The 22777-nt window shown below is 31.9% G+C and overlaps 3 protein-coding genes across 6 annotated transcripts; 1 reads left to right on the forward strand and 2 right to left on the reverse strand.

The window, feature by feature from the left end:
- Positions 1–2431: 2431 nt before the first annotated feature.
- Positions 2432–11912, reverse strand: LOC133796458 (Golgi SNAP receptor complex member 1-1). 2 transcript variants are annotated; one of them, XM_062233980.1, is made up of 5 exons: positions 11670–11912; positions 10781–11020; positions 10224–10391; positions 2662–2775; positions 2432–2536 (listed from the first exon to the last, which is right to left on the reverse strand). In XM_062233980.1, exons 1-5 carry the CDS (start codon positions 11727–11729, stop codon positions 2447–2449), a joined length of 672 nt encoding a protein of 223 aa, XP_062089964.1. In that variant the 5' UTR covers positions 11730–11912; the 3' UTR covers positions 2432–2446. The 2 variants fall into 2 exon arrangements, with proteins under 2 accessions (XP_062089964.1, XP_062089963.1); XM_062233979.1 differs by lacking the exons at positions 2432–2536; positions 2662–2775 and adding exons at positions 8685–9243; positions 9519–9632 and having other exon boundaries at positions 11670–11904.
- Positions 11913–12196: 284 nt separating this feature from the next.
- Positions 12197–16687, forward strand: LOC133796460 (uncharacterized). 3 transcript variants are annotated; one of them, XM_062233982.1, is made up of 4 exons: positions 12197–12562; positions 13178–13692; positions 14553–14781; positions 14921–16687. In XM_062233982.1, the coding sequence occupies exon 2, from the start codon at positions 13265–13267 to the stop codon at positions 13604–13606; it is 342 nt and encodes a 113-aa protein (XP_062089966.1). In that variant the 5' UTR covers positions 12197–12562; positions 13178–13264; the 3' UTR covers positions 13607–13692; positions 14553–14781; positions 14921–16687. The 3 variants fall into 3 exon arrangements, with proteins under 3 accessions (XP_062089966.1, XP_062089967.1, XP_062089968.1); XM_062233983.1 differs by having other exon boundaries at positions 13195–13692; XM_062233984.1 differs by lacking the exons at positions 12197–12562; positions 14553–14781 and having other exon boundaries at positions 12569–13692.
- LOC133796459 (aquaporin NIP6-1) lies at positions 14160–16513 on the reverse strand. The gene is made up of 5 exons (XM_062233981.1): positions 16268–16513; positions 15928–16152; positions 15639–15833; positions 14954–15015; positions 14160–14767 (listed from the first exon to the last, which is right to left on the reverse strand). The coding sequence occupies exons 1-5, from the start codon at positions 16511–16513 to the stop codon at positions 14563–14565; spliced, it is 933 nt and encodes a 310-aa protein (XP_062089965.1). The 3' UTR covers positions 14160–14562.
- Positions 16688–22777: the final 6090 nt, after the last annotated feature.

The following is a 22777-nucleotide window of genomic DNA, read 5'->3' on the forward strand; positions in this document are numbered from 1 at the left end:
TTAGAACAAACATAAACTTAAACAAAAATAAATAAATTATTTAATTAAAATATAATATTTATTTAAAATTTATATGATATTAATATAAATTTAATAAAAATAATTAATAAATTCTATAAATAAAATTAATTAAACGTGTATATTTATTCCATGCTGTATGTATCATATATATATATAAGTCTAAATTAATGGCTGGAAAGTGATTATCAAACTCACGTGACATTAATTCTTATAACGTAAGTTTCTGAGATAAGCACAAATATTTTGGGGATGGGATACATCAAAGAAAACATTAAAAGGGTATCTCAGATTATCTGAGTCAGATAAATTATGAGGGAACATGTTAAATGATGACAAGTGCCATCTCTTTTTATCTCTCTTGGTACGTGTACGTCTCTATATGTGTACATATATATATATATATATATATATATTGCAATAATACTTTGGAAGACCAATATCCATTTCCCCTAGCTTTTGTTGGGTTTTAATCAAAATTTGGACCCAATATCTTTTGTGGAGATCTCACTGTCTGCGCAATGTGTGGCAATCAGTGTTTGAATGAAACTAGTTTCAGTACTTCATTACATAAAAGTCTCGACACTTTTTTACATCTGTCTATTTATAAATCTATACATATATATATTTATAGAGCTAGAAAGATATATATCGAACTAGCTTATGGCAGCACTACTACTAGTCACAGTGATAACTACTGGATCTTTCGTCCCACTTAGGCATGACATTCATATATCCTTTTCTCTCAAACTCATCAACTAGTACACTTCTGCTTTGGCACCTCTTTAAGTTATAAAAAAGTTATGGACCCATCTTCATACATAATGGTTCTAATAATAATAATGCAAGTTTCTTGTCGGATATATATATTGAATTGTTCCAATTGACATGTATGTGTGTGTATATCACAAATAATGCATTATTCATAGTACACAATACTATGACAAAATAGTTGTCATTAATTACTAATAAAGGTACCATGTAGCAGACATACAGTGGTATTAGATGAACTTATTATAATTCTTTCGATCACAATTCATGATTGAAATTTATAAATCACAACGAAATTGAAATTAGGATTTATACTTTTTTTTTAATATTGTGTTTTGTCCAATTACTTGTTTAGATTTCATATTTTAATAAATAATTTTTTAGACCCTGTATTTCATAAAATAGTTCAAATAGAATCTTAAACTCGATTTTGGTCAAAATTTTCTGAACTAAAGTCACAAATAATTCACCAAACTAACAATTTAAAACAAAAATAAAATTATTTTGTGTAACAACTGTATTGTTATATTCAATTTTTTTCTTCATCAAAATTAAGTTTATGGATTTATTTGAACCATTTTACAAAATATAAAGTTAAAAAATGTATAAACACTTAAAATTATTACCTCTTATGTCGTGTGAGTTATTCTATATAAAATTGAAGTGTTAACAAACTTCTTAAATAACCATAAAAAAAACATGAGTCAGATTTATCTTCTATCTTACATGAGGTACGAATAAATTCTTAAAAATTAATGGGTAAGGAAAAAAATATAATTTTTTAAAAATATTATTAATTTACTTCGAAAATAATTCGTCATAAACTATTTGGAGAAATTTATTAACGAAGCTCTTGGATTAAACTTCAAAATCACTTAAAAACTTTAAAATGACACATCATATACTGAAACGACAATTATTTTTAGTTTTATCTTTAGACGAACATCATATCTTGAGGGATAATTTTGTTAATGATAATAATTTGTATTTTTTTTCCATCCTTTAAAATTGGATTAAAAAAAGAATTTTAACCTTATTCTTTACGAAAGTGACAAGTCCTCAGTCATCTTCAAATTTAAACAATCCGCCATTTTTACACTCCATCGATGACTAAGTACCGGTGGGCAACTTTTCTGTTTAAGAATATAAAATATAAACGAGATCGATATGTGCAAAACAATGATCGCTTGTGCCTTCTTTTTTCGTTTTTAATCGGCTACACTTTAATCACTCCATGATTGAAAGTTCAAAAGAGGGAATTATAATTTACAAGAAAGAAATGTTCCAAACAAATGAAGTTATTTTAACAATAATAATAAAAAAAAAACATATACACAACGTTATAAAAAATGTAGTGAGTTTTCTTGAGTGCATTATAGACTCGTGAAAATGCTAGAATAATTTATAATTCAAAGGAAAAAGTTCAAAAATACATGCGTGTCTACAATGTAGTATGAAGTTTAAGAAACTCATTCATATTTATCACATATCACAGTTACAACATTAATATGAGAAAAGTAAACACGGATGCAACAAGCAAGAGTATGGTGTCCATGGGATTTTTTCTCTTTATTGAACAAATAATATGATTTACCTGCAAGAATCAAGATATGTATAACATACAATTAGGAAATTATTCTTCTCATCTTGCTCATCCTCAAATGTTCTTCTCATTCTTTCCAATCATGCTGAATTCCAAAATTTGTATCCTCCTACCATTATTTCTTAATAAACTCATTGGCTCATGCTTTACAATGCAAAAAAGGAAAAAAGAAAAAAAAAATCATTTATGAGCTAATGAGCGAAAATGTTACTTCTGTTTTATAGGAAAAGCTAGACATTATAATTTGACCGGAGTCAAAAGTTTCATACCATTGGCAAGCGGCTGCTAACATTGCTGAGCTTTGAATTGATGCCACCAAAAGTTGACTGTTGAGTGACAAGAGAACCAAGTGTTGCTTGAGCTTGTGAAATTACAGTATCCATCTGCAACAGCAGAATAAGGGATGTGAGCAACTTAAAGTCTTAAACGTGTAAATTGTACTAATTAGTTGTGTTTGTTAGTTGGTTCGCTGCTGTTATATTTGTTGTAATTACATTTATTTTTAACAACTAACCCTTCTTGTACGTTTTTCCTCTATAAATAAAGCTCCTTAACTAAACTCAGTCATGAGTTTTAGTCACTTTCTTACAATCACTTACATGGTATCAGGCCACTAATCCTTTTTTCACTTTCCCGCTCTCCTTTTCCTTTCTTGCTCCCTTGATTTCTTTCTTTCTTGCCTTCCCTGCTTGGTTCATGTCCACGTTAAGCATAGCTTATTCAGCTCAGTCTACAAGTACACCAGCTCTAATACCAGGCCTTCAATCCGCTCCCTCCACTATCAATTTCAATACCACTACTCATTCCACACCAACTCCCATTTCAACATCATCACCTCCACTCAATCAATCCCACACCAATTCTACCCGTCCCAACCAATTCCGTTTCCCCACCACCATTACAAATAAGTCCACTAGTTTATATTCCATCCACCCCCACGTCCAGTTCATCCTTTAATTCTTCACCTCATGAACCAACATTAATATTTACAGAGAACAATGCTGTGTTACTAACATGTGTCATCTAACTCATCACCTTGCTGCTAGTCAAAAATATGTTATTTCTGATGTTGTGATGCAGGCACGACAGCCTATAAATCAACATCCTATGATTACAAGGTCCAAGAATAGAATTCACAAGCCTAAGGCCTTAGTTGCTGCTCTCAATCTAGATGTTTCTGAGCCTACATCATACTAACAAGCTCTTTCTCATCCATGTTGGACAGCAGCAATAAAACAAGAGCTCAATGCTTGACATAAGAATCACACTTGGAGGCTAGTGCCTTTACCTGCTGCAACAAATGTTATTGGCTTGAAATGGGTCTTTAAACTGAAACTAAAACTAGAGTACCGTGGACAGATATAAGGAAAACTAGTTGCAATAGGGTTTAACCAAATTCAAGGATTGGACTATTTTGAACTATTTAGTCCAATAGTCAAAGTCCCTACAATTCTTGCTATACTCAATTTGGCTCGTCTTATGGTTGATTTGATGCATAAAATTGCTGGATACACACAATATTTTTTTGAATGGATTTCAAGATCCAGTCACTTCACACCATGTTTGCAAATTATATAAGGCTCTTTATGGCCTAAAACAAACTCCTCGTGCATGATTTACAAAACTCAGCAGTGTCTCAACATCATGGGCTTTTATTTGTGCAATGTCAGACAACTCTGTTCATCTATAGACACAAGGGATTGTCATCATAATTCTTGTCTATGAAGATGACATTTTAGTAAGGGGAAACTGCAGTAATAAAATCTAATCTCTCAACTCTATACTACATGATACCTTTACCTCAAGAGATCTTGGTAAATTGTCTTCCTTTCTTGATCTGGAAATACGTCTTCATCTATCTGAAACAAAGTATAAAAGTGACCTTCTCATCCGAGCTTCTATGGCTGATACAAAAGAAGTTGATACGCTAGGAACTTTGAGCAAAACTCTTTCTAAATTCTATGGCACGCTTCTGTCAGATCCTACAAATTACAGGAACATAGTTGGAGCCTTGCAATATGTTACACTCACAAGACCTGAAATAGCCTTTGCCATGAACAAAGCTTGCCAATTCATGCAAGCTCCAACTGATTCTCATGTGTTAGCAGTTAAGAGGATATTAAGGTACCTAAAAGGATATGTCACACATGGTCTCTCCTTCAAGCCTACCACTCTTCACTTATCTGCCTACATGGATCTTGATTGGGCACCATGCCCTGATGACAGAAGAAGTTAGTATCGTGGTCTTCATCAAAGCAGAAACTAGTTTCAAGGAGCAGCACTGAATCTGAATATAATATAGAGCATTAGCTAGTGTGGCATCTGAACTTGCTTGGTCCAAGTCCTTGTTTCAAGAACTTCAGGTCTCCATACCTGCTGCTCCTGTGGTCTGGTGTGACGACACGAGCACATCACATTTGGCAGTCAATCTAATGTTTCATGCAAGAACAAAACACATTGAGATGGACTACTATTCATAAGAGACATGGTTACGAAAAATGAGCTAATTGTCAAGTATGTGCCCTCTGAATATTTTTACTGACCATTTACTCTCAGCCAGATTTCAAACACTTAGAGCCAAACTCACGGTTCTTCCCAAACCGTTCAGTTTGCGGGGATGTAAATAGTACTAATTAGTTGTGTTTGTTACTTGGTTAGCTACTGTTATATACGTTGTAGTTACAGATAATTTTAACAACTAACTCTTCTTGTACGTATTTCTTCTATAAATAATGCTTCTTGACTAAACTCAATCATTATGAGCTTTAGTCACTTTCTTACAATCACTTACAAAACGCAAGCCAAATTGAAAAAATTGAGTAAATTTTTTTAACAATAACTATTGTCTTCTTCTTCTAATTAAATTAGAATAACGAACAAGCTGAGATGGCCAAAACTCAGCCACTGCTAGCAAACCCACATTGTAGAAAGTAACAGATAAGATGTGTTCCTCCATGTCAAAAAATTATAGATTTTTCTTAAATTCCATTTTAAATGAAACACTTTCCAACAAAAGAGCATGATAAATACATAGTTATCAATCAGGGCGAAAGGGAATTTATAATCTTCAATGAATATTATTTTTACTCACCTGCCCTGTACTTGGGCTCATTAGATGCATGCTCTTTTAGAAGACCTTGCTCGACAGAATCACCACCCTCTTCCAAGTCTAATCTTATTCTATCAAACTCTCTAAAATCGTCAAGATTAGTCTCGAGGCTAGAGCGGAGACTATAAAACTCCGGAACTTCAATCAAAATCATGAACAATTTAATGTCTAGGAGTTCATTTTGTAATCATAAATCAATATATTCATTTCTAATTAGACACATAGCTACTACATACCATGACACAAAAAACTAGTGTTTCCTCATAAAAACAAAGAAAAATATTATTTTTTAGCGACAGTACAAACATTCTACAACAACCACAACAGTAACAACTATGGTATTTAAAGCTCATTGAGTCATTAGGCATATACATGCCCTGGATGCATGTGATGTGAACTAACCCAAACACCTAAAACTCTCTTAAACAATAAGTTAAACAGAACACAGTATAATTAATTACTACTACTACTACCAAACGCCATCTTTTGTGCTCTCTTGAGCAACGCTCTCTCTCTCTCGCTTGTGCTCGTTTTGGTGTTCCCCAAAAGCCTGTGAGGTATAGAATGTTCTTTGGCAATAGTTGCAGGAGAACACTCTAGGCTCAAGACCCCCTTCATTATTGTTATTACTCCCTGCTGATTGATCTTGACCATAATCATGGTCATGATCAGGACTGGTCTCGTCGGAGGACTTATCAGCAGTAGTAGTGGTACTGTCGAAGCAGTCGATGAAATTGTGTTCGGGTTTCGACCCGCGATCGGAATCGGGCTCTTATTGGGAAGGCTAAGATCCAAGACAACATCTTGATGGTGAGCTTCACCTTCTTCCTCCTTTTGTAGTAGTAGTAGTAGTGTCTCCATTGACATCAGTTTAAGGGTTGAAGAACAAGAGGAAGAAGAAGTTTCAGATGAGTGACATGATGGTGGCTGGCTCTAATATTGCCATTGAGATCATAGAAATTTTCTTTGGTTTTTTTTATTTTTAAAAAAAGTTTGTTCTTTATACGTATAGAAGGAAATCTCAATTACAGGTCTTAACACTTTAAAAAATGGAAAGGAAAGTAGCGGAATGCAATTTTTTTTTTATATATTTGGTAACACTTCAAAAATAATTTTTTATTTAATTAATTAAAAATTTGATAATTAAATATAAAATATGTTTGGTATCTCTATTTTTATTTATTATTTTTTAAAATTTTAATTAAAATTTATTAAATTTTGAAAATAGAATTTTTTTATTTTCAAAATTTTTTTAAACCGTTTTCGAGTTTTTTTTCTTCTTCTCTTCTTCAAATCAATATGAGACAAAAAATAAAAGTTATCAAAAGCATTTATTATTTTTTGTTTTTAAAAATAAAAATAGTTACCGAACATATTTTTATTTTTTAAAAATAAAAAAGTAACAATAAAATTATATTTCCATTTTTGTATTTAAAAAATTCAAAAACAAAAATTTTACCAAACACAATCATATTTTTTTAACAACCAACATTTTATTGAAAATAAATAGAGTATAATACATCAAATAAAAATGATGGAAAATCTTATATCCATACAAGTTTACCATTCACTCTAAGTGCATGCGTAGCCAATTCATGAGCGGCCTTAGCGGCCGAACTAAATACATAAATTAAGGATACCATAGGAAAATTGCATAATAAATTTTGCTACATCATTTAAGAAAGATACTAACTCATGACATTACAAGGATATGTTAGAGATTATATTTTAGAATATTGAAATACTATTCTAATAGGATAGTTACCGGGAGCATTGTTAAATCTAAAAATTAAAGGAAAGATCATTATTCCAATAAATAATTAAAAATAATTGTTGAAGTAGCAGTTTTGCTCTTTCTATTTTAGGAGATACTTGTCGACAAACTATGATTCTCCGATCTCTTTCCAGCAGTTTAGGTGGCTCAAGTGATGGTCGAACTGTCTGTGTGTATCAGCAAGAAAGACACTCCGATGCTTAAGTCAATATTCCCTTTTTTCCTCTAACGAAATGATATTTATAGGGCAAAGAATACTAAGAAGTTAGTTGTTCAATCTACTTCCTGATTGATTATTTGAATAACCGAATTTCCCACCAAAATGTCTACGGACTCTCTTGTTTTATAGAGGACAAAGGCGAAGCTCGCCTCTGATCCGTGGCTTCTGACCGCAGCTCTTCTGCTCGGACTAAGACACTTCGTTTCATTTGCCCCTAAAATAACAGAATACATGGGCCGAATATTTTGAGCCCAACAGATGCCCCTCGGCTCAAGGTTTGAGTTCAGTATGTTCATTAGACCGTTCAAATATTGGGCCGACTCTTGTCTTCAAAATTTTCGCCCAATGTCATGACATTCTTTTAGTCGAAAATCGCCACGTGCAAATAATCATAGTGAAGTCTGACAATAGTCACCTCGAGTTAATGTGTTCTCAATTGCCACCCAATGAGTATTCTCTTTACTTTACTGTTTCAAGTTTATCCAACTCATTCTCAAGCTAATCCTTTTCCATTTTTTATTTTCTCAGAGAAAGGAAAAAAAAACCCTAAGTACCATTTACTCTCCTTTTTCTGTAGCTAATCACTTGCTTGAATTTATGCAACTATGTCTTCACGTACATCTCTCGAACCAATAGACCGTGACAGATACAAAACAAAAACAATAATCACGAGGATTCAAGAATTTACCTTAATGAGAATATAGGTTCAATTGACGGGTTTGACGTCGTGGGTTTCGAGCTTTGTTGTCACCACTTCAGAGAAGAGAAAAAGAGAGGGTGAGATCAACGGGTTCCCTTTACTTTTTGGGGTTTGCTTCGGTTTGAGTTTGAGTTTCGGGGATTGAGAGTCTCAAGTAGATAGAGAGAGTGAGAGAGTGTGTGGGAAAAAAATTGGGTGGAAAAAAATAAGAGAGATATTTTTGGTACTTAGTGAAAATTTAGCACCAATTTGAAAAATTAATTAGTGCTGTTATTATTTAGTAATTATTAAGACCATTATGCATAAACAGTGAGATTTCCCTTCATCAATATAGATATATATTATATATAAATAAAGTCTAGAAAAAATATTATTTAATTTATCAACAGCGTAGCTGAGTTTTCTTACATTATAGACTCGTAAACATGCTAAAACATTTTCTAATTCAAAAGAAAAATCCAAAAATATACCCACAGCCGTATACAAATGTAGTCTGAAGTTTTAAGAAACTCATTCATATTTATCACATATCAGAGTTACAACATAGAAGACCCAAAAATAAACCAAGCTACCCCTTTTGAGCTCCATTTTTAACAGGAAAAAAAAGTAGTAAACATAAGATATCTACTAAAATCTGAATGGTTGATACAAAACTTTGTTGATGATATGTCTACTATCAATGAATGAATATCTTATTTTCGTATCTGACTTCGAATAGCCTTGGCATCACAAGGCAACGCAATCTGTAAGACTGTAAACAAAGATGATTATTAAAGTACATTGGACCTATCCACAAGAAGAAAATGTCACCACCATTCACTCTCAAAATATATGTTCCCCCACCTATTAGACCGAGCATCATCAAATGACCAAGGATGCCACCATTTCACACTGACCGGACCGGACTGAACCGTCCAATAACGCAACCCAATCTTCACTTGCTCAACCAGTAAATAAAAATGAGAAAAGTGCACACGGATGCAACAAGCGAGAGTATGATGGTGTCCATGGACTTTTTTCTCTTTATTGAAGAAAGAATATGATTTACCTGCCACAATCAAGATGTGTACAGCATACAATTAGGAAGATAGTCTTCTCTTCTTGCTAATCATGCTGAATTACAAAATTTGAGTTCTCCTATTGTTTTCTTTTGATTTATTTTTAATAGTACTTAACTTATGGCTCATGCTATATAAAAAGCAAAAAAGAAAGGAAAAAAAATCATTTACAAAGCTAATCTGCGAAAATATTACTTCTGTTTTATAGAAAAAGTTAGAAATTATAATAATTGAAAAACTATGACCGGAGTCAAAAGTTTCATACCGTCGGCAAGCGGCTGCTAATATTGCTGAGCTTTGAATTAATGCCACCAAAAGTTGATCGTTGCATGACAAGAGAACCAAGTGTTGCTTGAGCTTGTGAAATGACAGTATCCATCTGCAACAGAAGAATAAGGGAGGTGAGCAACTTAAACACAAGCCAAATTGAAAAAATTGAGCAATTCTAGATATTTGTTCTTCCTCCTTGTGCACATTATTATCAGGATAAAATAATTCAAAAAAGTTAGTAACCCAGCTATTTTTGCCCAGTACATATATAACCCATATGACTAGAAGAAAGAAAGGGGAAAAATGAAAAAAAAAAAAGAAGGCAAAATTGAGTTAAAAACATCTTTCTCAAAAGTAATTATTGTCACGGAGATGACCAAAAATCAGCCAGTGATAACAAACCCACATGTTAGGAAGTAAAAGATCAGATGTTTTCCTCCGGGTCAAGAAATTATCCTCATAAAAATACTCCCATGCTTACAGAAGCGTAAAAGATCAGATGTTTTCCTCCAGGTCAAGAAATTATCCTCATAAAAATACTCCCATACTTACAGAAGCCCACAAGAATTACTATCACCGGTATTTTCTTACATTCCATTTTGAACGAAACACTTTCCACCAAATGAGCAGGATAAATACATAGCTATTAATCAGGGAAAAAATGATTGTATAATCATCAATGAATATCATTTTTACTTACCTGCCCTGTACTTCGGCTGATAGATGCATGCTCTTTTAGAAGACCTTGCTTGGCAGAATCACCACCCTCTTCCAAGTCTAATCTTGTTCTATCAAACTCTCTAAAATCATCAAGAAGTGAAGCATGTTCTTTCTTAGCCCTGAGGCTAGAGCGGAGACGATAAAACTCCTGCACTTCAATCACAATCAAGAGCAATTTAATGACTAGAGGTTCGGTAGATAATTCTCACTACAACAGGTTCATTTTGTAATTATAAACCAAAATATTGAATTTGAATGACACATAGCTACCATAAACCATGGAACCAAAAATTGGTGTTTCCCTTTAAAAAGGAAGAGAAAAATTATTATTTTAGTGACACAACATTCTACCACGAAAGTAACGATAATGTTATTAATGAAATAGGTATTAAAGCTCATTAAGTCATTAAATATATGCATGCCCTGGATGCATCTGAAATAACCCAAACATCTATAATAAGTTAAACGAAAGATAGTATAATGCATTCCAATATAAACTATCCATGCTCCCAAAAACAATTTAAAAAATTACCGTACCTGAGTGAGATCTTGAAGAATTTCCTGATGCCTAGTCAAGGTATGAGAAACCATTTCCGAGCCACCCGAAGAAACCCAAGCTTGCATCTGGGAGTTCACTTGTTGAAGCTGCTTTAGTAGCCGGTCAATCCCAGATTCAAGATCATTCTCTTTAGCATCAATTTTTGTGGAATCCTTTGAGGAAACCAGTTTTCGATAGGAATTCATTTGCTCATCTAACTGAGCTTCAATTTTCCTTGCCTGATATAATTCATAGATAAAAGGATCAACCATAGCTCATAACCCGTGATATCAATAAACAAAGGAAATGCTTGTAAGAGGCAACTAATCCAACCCAAATCTACTCAAATGAGCACTTAATTCCATCACATCAAGTTTCTCATAAGAATGAAATGCGATTATTTAATTTAACTCGTTTGAGCAAACCTAGCAACCATTTCTTCCATCCCAACCCCAACACCATTTCAAATACCTAACTTCAACTCTCATGTGCATGTTACCAACGCATAAACCAGCACCAGCTATTATCCAATGTTGCAGATCTACCTGAAACATCCTAGACTAGGAAACCCAATTCAAGTTTCCATGTATTGCTATTTACAAGTTTAACTGCATATCATGTTCATTGGTCCATAGTTTCTGTCAAACTAAGTAACCAACCTCCTAACCTATCCACACAGAATGTTCCAATGTTAAATCAACAATAAAAATTTCAAAGATCACAATCCTAAAAAAGAAATGAATTAATGAAATCAGTTCATTTAATTCAATCCCCGAATTTTCTGGGTGAACAAACAAACTAGAAATCTTCAGAATCCAGAATTACCCGTCTTTTTCTCATAAAATTCTCGGAATTTCTAATCAATAAAGAAGAAGAAGAAGAATTGACCTGCTTGCGAAGGGCGTCCCATGATGAGCTTGAGACCTCCATGGACACCACCGACGACATGGATCCTCCGAATTCCTTGGTTCTTCTAGAGAGAGGAGAGAGAGAGAGGGTAAAGGGGTTGTTTGGAGACGGAGACTGAAGGGGGTCCCAAGTCCGGTCTCAACGGCAATTTGGCGCAGTTGTGTTGAGCGTTGCGTGCGCCTTAATGCATTTACATTTCTCTTTCTCAGATCTCCACAAGTACTTTTCTTCTATTTACTATTTTACCCTAAACATTCTTGCTCTCATCTCATTGTACCTTTTTGTCCAAAATGCCCCTATTTATTATTTGTAATTATTAACGAAGAATAAGTAATTTGAAAGCAATCTAGACAGCTGGCATTTATTATTATAATTTTACATTGACTATTCCGGATTGGGCAATTTGGGTATATGGTAAAACGACATGTCGTTTTGTTGACAGGTAACAGATTTAACTGTAGGTATGTAAGCTGAGCAACAACCCTGAAATTTAGAGGAAAGAGCCATTAGAGCAGAGGATACAGCTCAATCTCAAGAAAATTAACCAAGAATTTACCAAAAACCCTTGAGGATAGAGCTCTTTCTCAACTTTTTCTATATCGAATTTTCTCAAAGGTTTTTAAAAAATTGGACTTTTAAGAATTCCTTCTTAAACAGAAGGACGTCTCGATCATCGATCATTTTGCCCATGTTGATAGAGTGCTCTCAAAGTGTATGACAGAGTTACCGAGTAATTTTGTTGTCGGCTTCTTTCACTCCCTCAATCTTATAGGACCCGTAAGCATTTAATCGAACACCTTATAAAGATAAAAGAGTTCAGAAATGGGGACACCAACATCAAAGCTGCTCTTCATCTTCATCCCCATACAGGGGTGAGTTTTTCTTTTTTAATCTTTGCAAATAAATGAATGCTCCATGGTGGCACCGCTTTACTATCAGTTGTCCATTGTTTGCAAGATGATGATTTGTTCAGCTATGAAATTTGTCAAAATATGGTATTTTGATGGATGATTGGTTTAATAAAGATCGTTAAGTCTCATTGATCCTTCTATTTCTATCCATCTAAATGTGCTCTTGGATCATGTTAGAGTGAGAGATGACTTTTTCTGGTATCAAATTTTTAGGTGCAATTTGTTGGGCCATCATGAATGTGGTTGTTAACATGTAAATTACATTTAATATGGGGCTAAAGGCTGAGATGGCTTTTTCTGATGGCATTTTCAATTTTGCATATAATCTACGAAAAAGTTCTGGAGAAGTGTCATAGATATTTAAATGGCACTATGCCCATTTGTGATATACAAGCCAATAAATTAAGAAGGAAATGAGCAATTTGTATGAAAGTTTCAATTTTTGTAGTCAAATTGTCTTATTCCTTTCATCCATAGTAGTCAGATCAGAATCCAATTTTTCTTTTTTGATGTCATCTATGAAAGTTCACAAATTCTCACAATTTGTTTTGTTAATTTAATTTTTTTTTAAAAAAGTGAATATTATAATACAGAGAAGTGGAGGTTAGAAACACAAACTGAAGTTAATGTAAGGCAATAGGTTTGGACAACCAAACAAAATCAATGGGGGACGAAGACCCATGGTTAGCTCGAGACAAGTTGTACCATGTCCTCTTCTGCTTTTCTCTAACCCTTATCTTCTCCACCTTGGCCAACCTAACCCGCTACCCTTTTCTGCGTCGCCACTCCATTTGGATTGGATCCATCGCTTCCCTCTTCGCCGGAGCCGCCAAAGAGGTCGCCGACGAACTTGGGTTCTTTAGATCGGCCGGAGCCTCGTCAAGAGACACCTTCGCTGATATCCTCGGTGTGCTGCTTGCTGGTTTTGCTCTCTCATTAGTTAAGCGTTGCTCTCGACCTAATAATCATGCTACGGATCACACCCGATGGGTTTCGCTGGTTTGAGAATGATCAATTGCGTTGGGTTATGAAAAAGGAAAGGGGTTGTTTGGTTGCTGAGAAAAGTTTTTCAGAATGGAAAATTGCAAAAGGTACAATTTTGATATTGGGGTTTTAGTAATTTTGACACAATATTATATGTAAGCGAGGCCAATGGTGAAACAAGGTTCTTGAATAGGAATCACTGAACAATTACTTTTGGACATTTTCTTGTTGATTTACATTTCACTTCGTAATGTATTACAAATTTAGTCTCATTATCTCGGTATGCTTATTGAAGGTTGTTTCTAAACTGTGTGTTCATCATTCTAACTGATAGCATGGTGTCATTGTTTTTATGCCTTTCTGGAAACTGAAAGGTTTGCAAAGATTGAATTTTGTTTGCAAAAAACAACACAGAACTTGTGATTTAGAATTTGATAAATATAGTGAGGAGCCAAGCTAATTTGTTTATTTAATACAACCAAGCTAGATTGTCTTAGTGAGACAACCATGATTCCAGCTTACGGAAAGGAAGATTGGTAGTTTTAAAATTTGTTATCTATGTGAAGGCAATTCATAGAAAAAATAAGCACACCGATTGGAGTGTTATAAGCATAATGTTAAGATAATCCTTTAGTTTTCTGTAACTTGCATTACTACATACATGATCAACCATACTTATGAAAGGGAAAAAGAGCCCAAGATTACTAGGATTGTGAAATTGAGCCTCATAATATAGCTTCCTCTGCTTCCAATTTAATTATAAAAAGACTATATTTCTATACTAAGTGGAGAAAGGTCAACTAGGAGTGAGTGGAATTCCTTACTTGATTGTTAATGATGCACATGACTGGTTTTAGTTTATTCGTTATGTCTATGTACCCAAATGGACTTCTATCTGTACTAGAGCTCATTCTAGAGTTGTGTTCCTCTCTGAACCTGAGTTATTCATAGATATTTCTTGTGACAGACTTAATCAGTCACCTTCTGAAGCTCCTTCTAGTTGAAGGCTTATCATGATTGTCTCCATCTTCCTCTGGAAGCTTGACAGCAGAATAGACCCCTGCACCGCAAAGTGCTCCAAGAATAGGAGCAGTGAGGTAGACCCATATTGCTTCATAGTTGTTGGCAGCTACTGCTGGCCCTAAAGTCCTCACAGGGTTCATTGAAGCTCCTGTTGTCTCCCTACAAAATTAAAGGTTGATGAGTTCAAGTCATAGTTGAAGACATCTTTACCTTCCTTCAAAAAAATATATAATTATATGCTATCTGCTTTGTCTGTTTGAGTTTAAAAATGTGCTAATGTAGTTAATTATGTGTACTTATGTCTTTACTCAGGAAGCTAGATAGAAGGTCGGAGTTCAAACATACCCTGCAACAAGTATATTGAGCATAACAGTTGCTCCTACCGCGATTCCTGCCAGCTCTCCCACCTGCTTGACAATGGACATTTGATCTCACATTCAGCCATGTTAGGAGATTCTTTTCGTACCCTTATAATTTAATTTCCTATTATTGATACATCACGTTGAATCAGTGAAGTATAAATTATTTGCTTAATACTTAGCTGCTCATTTTAAGTGAAAGTTTTTCTTGTCTTATTATGGCAAATTTTGATTGATGACTAGAAGAGGGATGCCCATCCTAACCATTTGTTTAGGCGTTAACTGTTAAGTTGACTTTGGTCCTAGAGATTTTTGGATATGGACAAGATTGAACTAGGAGTTATTATTAGTATAATATAGTATTGGAAGTAGTACTTTGCAGTGTGACAACTATCTTGTCTCTTAGCCAAAACTTTCTTTAAAAAAATATTCATGAAAAGATTCGTGTCTCCCGGAAAATCCTAGGAATGTGTGGTTTAGAAATATTTTTACTACAGAGGTGAATAAAAATATTGTTCAAATAAAGCTCGTTGCGTGTGCGTTTAGTTAGTTCCATATTATGATAAGAAAACACAAGCATAGAACAATGCCCCATAAGGGCTTAACCCCAAAATAGTTTTGAAAATAATCAACTCAAAAGGAAGAAAAAGTAGTGAAGTTTTGGCACTTACAGCTCTGGTATCAGTGGCCACACCAGTGACAATAAACATGAGGAAGAAGGTAATGACGAACTCCAAAGCAAAAGCTTGACCATGACTCCCAGAAGGAACAGTGACACCTCCACTCATTATGGGGTGGAATACCCACTTGAGAGCAAACGAAGCACACAAAGATGCCACAACTTGTGCTCCAATATACACTGGCACCTACAATGAAATAGCCTGATATCACCACTTGGCTTGTCTTCATTACAATCATGTACATATTCATCAAAAATAAAAAGAATATCACTTTGCTTACATATTTCCATGGAAAGTGCTTTAGAGCAGCAAAAGCTATGGTGATGGCAGGATTGAGATGAGCCCCGGAGATGTGGCCAGTTGACAAAATGACGATCATAACAGCGAGGCCATTGGAAGTGGCGAGGCCCAGAAGGGTCACGGAGCCAGGCGTCTTTTGGTTCACTATGGCTGTGGCTGTTCCAGCAAAGATCAGTATCAGAGTGCCCATGAACTCAGCTCCCACCTGGGTTTTGACAATGGCACACCAGTAACCAAAAATTAATGTGGTTTAGTTAGTACTCCAAAGAAGCATAATAAATGCAAAGAGATTATTGGGTCTATATGGTTGTATTGTATACCCTTCTGGCAAGAGAGACAGGAGGAGGCGACAAGGAGGAAGAGACCTTATGCAAAACTCCTTCCTCCATAGCCCAATCATCAAGGCTAAAACACCTGGTGCAGCTGTTGAGGAAAGATTTTCTACCTGCATTCCCACCACCTTTATCTTGCCTGAACCCGCCGCCGCCGAACAGAGGAGCACCTGGGGTTCCTGGTGTGGCAGGTGTGGAAGGTGCTGAAGGCACTTCCTCATTCTCCATCACCATAGTATAGTATTACTCCAAAACCAAAACCACAGTTGAAAATAACAAAAACACCTATAAAAATATATATCATACAGTTTCAGTATTACTTAGTTTGTATAGCTCTTATACTTGAAGAGTTCATCATTGTATGTGTTTGTGTGTTCCTATGAAAATAATATTTATAGTATATGTTAATATGCATGGTTGACTTAGGGAATCCCTATGAAAAGAATAACACTAGAAAAGAAAAGTTTTTGCTATTGCTTGCAATTGGATCTACTTGGGCGGTAGGGGTATAATTGAAGAGAGACTTACATTGCATTGAACCTATCTATATGTTATTTTTTTAATGTAAAAATAAATTGTTTTTTAACAACATTAAACAATGAAACATGGTTTTACCTGTAGCCTGTCTCTGGACCACTCCCTTTTTATTTATTTAATTATATATCTTATATACACATACATGTACAAATATATGCATTTACAAATACACTCAATATCTCAATTTGGATTCACTCAATAATTGAGTAAGGCTAGACACATCGAGTTCCTCACTGAATTACATGTGACTATAATAATTTGTTTTGTTTTTTTTACTTATAAATAAAGATGAAAAGGTAAAATTGCCAAGAGAATGAATACAAACAATCTTTGGATGTGTATGAGAATTTGTGGTTGGTTTGATCAGTGAAACTCTGCTTCCACTGCTTTCCACCCCCATATATGGGAAGCCATCTTTTGGTAGGTTCAAGCTATATAATACTTTATTGATTTTTATTATTTTTCTCTTTTTCTTCAATAATTCTTCATCAAAAGATTTCAAATGTGTCTTTTATCCACCTTTACTAAAAAAGGGAAAATAATAAGCAAACAGAATAAAAGGATGCCATGAAAGATAAAAGATAAAAACCATATTACAAGAATATATTCCTCCACAAGTTACAAAGGCATTACTATTGACCGTATATACATTTGGGCGGTAGAGGATTTTTGTTTTTTTGATTGTTATTTTCTATTTTAGTGATATTTTTTTTTGAAGGGATCTTACATTTTTGAATCTTGTATTTTGTCTTATTATTTAATTGGATTATGTATTTTGATAAATTATTTTTGAACTTTGTGTTTTGTAAAATAGTTTAAATAGAATCCTAAATTCAATTTTGGTCAAATTTTTTTTGAACTAAAATTATAAATAATTCACCAATCTAACAATTCAGAACAAAAACAAAATCATTATGTCTAACAACTGTATTATTATATTCAATTTTTTCTTCATCAAAATTGAGTTTTAGAGTCTATTTGAACAATTTTACAAAACACATGGTTCAAATTTTTTTTGTCAAAACACAAAGTCCAACAGATAATAGGACAAAATACAATGTCCAAAAAAATATAAACTTTATTTGTAAGGATTAATGTTGATAACATGAAATTGGCCAGTGCATTTTGTGAATTTATTATTTGATTATTAAGTTTTAGAATTAATTATATTCTATATATATACACTTTCTATAAAATTATATTTAAAAAGTTAAGAATTTGATTATCGTTTTTTTAGGTACTATACTGCAAACATAGGAAGTATTTATACTAAAACTTCTTTAATTATACTGATTAGTTATAAAGTTTGGAAAGAAAGAAAAATATCATTAATACTATTCCATGCCCATCTATACTGACATCTTCTTCTATCAATGCTTTAAATTAATCCCACTTGCCACTCTCAACCTATATATACAAATCATACTCATATATGTTGAAAATGATGATAATATATACTTGTAACCATCACAATAATAGTGTAAGAGTATTGACTAGTAACCATAATAATAAGATAACTAGGATGCAGATTACCACAAAAATCTGAGAATGGACTTTTGTGTCACACTCATACTATATTGTAAGGCATATATATAAATATATGTGTTTGTGTGAATCAAAAGAATGGTGTATATCAAATCAATTAAACGTATACAGTAGTACCACAAATGGAACTTGTGGTGTAGGTTGTCAGTATATAATTTGTACATATTTATATTATTTTTGGGTTTGAAGAGCCATTTAATTTGGGAATTAATGCCTTCGTGTTGACTGTCTTTTCTTAATAAAGTGTAACAAAACTATCAAATCCATAAGGAGAACCATTAGAAAAGAGCACACATAAACAGTCAATATATTGAGGTGAGTAAGAATATAATTATTATTATTATAGGGAGCACAAATTCTACTTTTCCATGTGATGGTGCTGAAAGCTAGCTACCTAGCTTATTTTTCTTTCCATCCTTAAAAATGACTGAAATGAGAGATTATTCAATATTCATTGAAATTTTAATGAGTCTTATACATCGATCGATTTAATTCCATTCTATACTATAAGTAAGACAATCACCAAGAAAATATATGCTAAAACATGATATAATTTATCATATCATTTCATCTAACTTGGTTTGACAAAAATACCTATTTGCTTTTCTTGATTAGGGTTTGGTTAATAAGATTTACTTTGAAGAAATTGTGTCCTTTTCCTAAGCTAAATCTTGATAAAATCAGAGATAAATTGATGACTTTGAATTGAGTTGAAAATTAATGTTATATAAAACATCTTTAGGTGCCAACACTACCATATCACATGGTATTTTATTAGGTGCCAACACCATATCACATGATATTTTATATGTGGTTGAGTAGTGTTGGACACTCTCAACCACATATATCATGATGTTGGGTACCTTAAGATACATCATAGCAACACTATCAATTGAATCATTCTCTTATTTTTCAATACCAAATATAAATAAACATTATTCTTATATATATATATATATTAGATACAAACAATGTGCAAAATGCATATTTGCTTAGTTTTATTTAGAAAATTTATTAATTATTTTTATTAAATTTTTATAATTGTTATATAAATTTTAAATAAATGAATAATATTATATATAAAATAATGACATAAACATATTAAAAGAAAAATTAAACCAACAATGTTTATGGTTTTTTTTAAATAATACGATAACCTTTTAAATCACAAACTACCATATTTAATGTACAAAACATTCGTGATATTATTCAAATCACATATTAATGATTGGAGAATAAACTTTTTTATTCTTGATAAAAGATAAATGTTATTGGGATAATGGTGGCAAAACTATGTACTCAAGTAGTTACAATTCTTGCAGTTAAATACCTATGTAAAAATTTTAACGGCCATTGTGAATAGCCTTGTATATAATGTTTGAGAAGCTAGAAACAATACTTTGTGGGATGATAATGTGTATATTGTTAATACTCTTGTACAGAAAATTAAAAGAGGAATTTGTAATAGGTTTTCTCATTTTAAAAATGAGAAAACAAGTCATAATGATTGTAATTGGTTTGAGCAAATGAGCCATGTTTAGGCCTTTGCTCTTGAGTTGTAATAGGATTTGTTGAGCAATAAAATGATTCTTATTCATAAAAAAAAAAAAAAAAATTTAACGGCAAAACTACTTAAGTAGTTACAATTCTTGCAGTTAAATACCCTTGTAAAAATTTTGACAGCAAAACTACTCAAGTAATGGATTTTCTTGCACTTAACTCCTTGTCGTTAAGTTAACTGTTAAAACTAACATTGTGGGACACGTGACAGCTTCCAATTCATCCAAAATATTTTTAAAGTTTTAAAAAATTTAGGAAAAAATAAAAAAATTATTTTAATTCCTAAAATTTTATTTTTTAAATTTTTATAAATAATTAAAAATTAAATAAAATATTTTAAATTCCAAAAAAATAACACAAGTATTTTTAATACTAAAAAAACATTATTTTAATGAAAAATCTAAATAAAATCATAAAAATTTCATTTTGATTTTGATTAAAATCTAAATACAATCTAATTTTATGCTGATTAAAAATGAAATTTGTATGATTTTTATTTAGATTTTTCATTATATTGATGTTATTTTTTTTAGTTTTTAAAATACATGTTTTAATTTTTTATAAATTTAAAATATGTTATTTATTTTTTTAGGAATTAATTATTTTATTATTTTTTCCTGAAATTTTAATTAATTTTAAAATTTTTAAAAATTAAAAGAAACAGACGAATTGGAGACTATCATGTGTTCCATATATAAGGTTAGTTTTAATAGTTAACTTAACGACATGGATTTAAGTATAAGAAAATTCACTACTTAAGTAGTTTTGCTGTCAAATTTTTTTACATGAGTATTTAATTGGAAGAATTGTAACTATTTGAGTAGTTTTGTAGTAATCAAAATTTTTACATAGGTATTTAACTGCAAAAATTGTAACTACTTAAGTAGTTTTGCCGTCATTATCCCAATGTTATTCTAATTTCTTATTTAGTTACACAGTGATACTATTTATACACACACAATACTTATACATATTTTATTTATTATGTATTATATATTATTGTAATAATAACATTTTATAACATGTGAATTTATATTAATATAATTATAATATCTAGTTTTGTATTAAATCTTATTATAATAATAATATTTTATAATATCTGAATTTATATTAATATAATTACTAAATATTTACTATAGCAAAATTTTATAAAAATTAAGATTATATATTATATTTTATATATTTTTATAATAATAATAATATATTATAATATTTGAATTTATATTGATATAATTATTAAATATCTAGTTTTGTATTATATATTATTATAATAATGATATCTTATAATATTTAAATTATATTAATATAATTAATAAATATTACATATTACTATAATAATATATTTTATAACATTTGAATTTATATTAATATAATGAATAAATATCTAATGATATTTTAAAATATTTAAATTTATATTAATATAATTAATAAATATTTATTTTTAATTAGTTGTAAAAATATATTCCATTAAATATTTGGAATATTTCATTAAAGTTAACAAACGATATATAAATACTATTGCCATTTTACCCTATAATTTATACTACCCTCAAACAATAGAATAAAAATCTTATGTCTCGGTATTACACATTTTCTCTATGTAGTCTTACCACTCAAATTTTGACAAATCAATTATTTTTCTTAAATTTATTCTCTCATATATTTATTTAAATCCATCAAAAGTAAATAATAATAATTTGTCAAATTTTAACCCCGGGACAGAAAATTTTAATATGGCTTTTATATATAGCATAAAAATGAGATTATGTTGCTAAATATTAATTAGTATTGGCCCTTGTAATGAGTCATAGATGTTCTATTAACTTAGGTATATATATGGAAACAAGTACTTGAACCAATTCCCTATTTGGAATTGGAATGAGTAGTAGTGGATATATATATAGTGATTATTAGTAGGTGAGTTTCATAAGGCGCTTGGGTTGGGGATGATGGATCTAACTAATTGAGCAATTAAAGCTAATAAGATGCGCTAATTAATGTAGTGCGTTTATAAGAAAAATGGAGACCACATTGCTAAATGTGGCTAATATTAATCGACAGTCCTCTCCAATATATATCAATGATCATGATCGTGATCAATGGTCTTCAAATTATGAAATCGACGTTTCACTTTTTCTTTTCCATTTTGGTAAGATTAATCAAATATTGGTTCCAATTCAACTCTTGGAGCCCAAGAATTGGTGAACTTGGGCACCACGAAATCTCTTGAAGACACTTGCTATATATATCTATACATCTCTCTATATATATATATGTGCGCACGCGAATACATTGGCCGACACCATTGAGTGCAAATATTCTTTTTTGGCTCTTGTTAGGCAGAGTGAGAAGAGAGTGAAGGGGCTAATATATATTTCATATATATACCTACCTATAATATATATGGTTTGATTTGTTTGTAAGTTCTAGTACGATACTTTCTTTAATTGGGGTTTGAATTATTTGTGGACGGTTTGGACAGTCTTTTCTAGTGCACTCTCTTCATTATTATTATCATGGAATTTCATCTCATCATCATCATCATCATCATGATCTGCTCACACCAACTTTGTAAGTTGAACCACTTAATTATTTCATAATTTTGTGATTATATTTTGTGATTTTATATTAATTACTTTGAACTTTTGTTAGTACATATTTGATCAAACACGTATCTATACACGTATTAACTATTTTTGATAGTGCTGTCTCGTTAATAATGACTAATAGCTGTTGTAAAGTTGATCCACACTTGGATATAAGTATATCTTTCGAATCTTTGTATACATGGCTACATAATATATATATATATATATATATAGTGATCCATGAAATGAAGGAATATATATTGTGGCT

Source organism: Humulus lupulus, chromosome 8 (assembly GCF_963169125.1).
Source record: "Humulus lupulus chromosome 8, drHumLupu1.1, whole genome shotgun sequence".
Lineage (NCBI taxonomy): Eukaryota > Viridiplantae > Streptophyta > Magnoliopsida > Rosales > Cannabaceae > Humulus > Humulus lupulus.

What these genes read in the sequence shown, in the direction of transcription:
- LOC133796458 (XM_062233979.1), bottom strand. Translation starts at nt 11,729, where the DNA reads ATGTCGTCGGTGGTGTCCATGGAGGTCTCAAGCTCATCATGGGACGCC. An exon ending in GGGACGCCCTTCGCAAGCAG is followed by an intron (nt 11,021 to 11,669) that starts GTCAATTCTTCT and finishes GAATTATATCAG; the next exon opens with GCAAGGAAAATTGAAGCTCA. An exon ending in TTCTTCAAGATCTCACTCAG is followed by an intron (nt 10,392 to 10,780) that starts GTACGGTAATTT and finishes ATTGAAGTGCAG; the next exon opens with GAGTTTTATCGTCTCCGCTC.
- LOC133796460 (XM_062233982.1), top strand. Translation starts at nt 13,265, where the DNA reads ATGGGGGACGAAGACCCATGGTTAGCTCGAGACAAGTTGTACCATGTC.
- LOC133796459 (XM_062233981.1), bottom strand. Translation starts at nt 16,513, where the DNA reads ATGGTGATGGAGAATGAGGAAGTGCCTTCAGCACCTTCCACACCTGCC. An exon ending in CTGTCTCTCTTGCCAGAAGG is followed by an intron (nt 16,153 to 16,267) that starts GTATACAATACA and finishes GTCAAAACCCAG; the next exon opens with GTGGGAGCTGAGTTCATGGG. An exon ending in AGCACTTTCCATGGAAATAT is followed by an intron (nt 15,834 to 15,927) that starts GTAAGCAAAGTG and finishes ATTTCATTGTAG; the next exon opens with GTGCCAGTGTATATTGGAGC.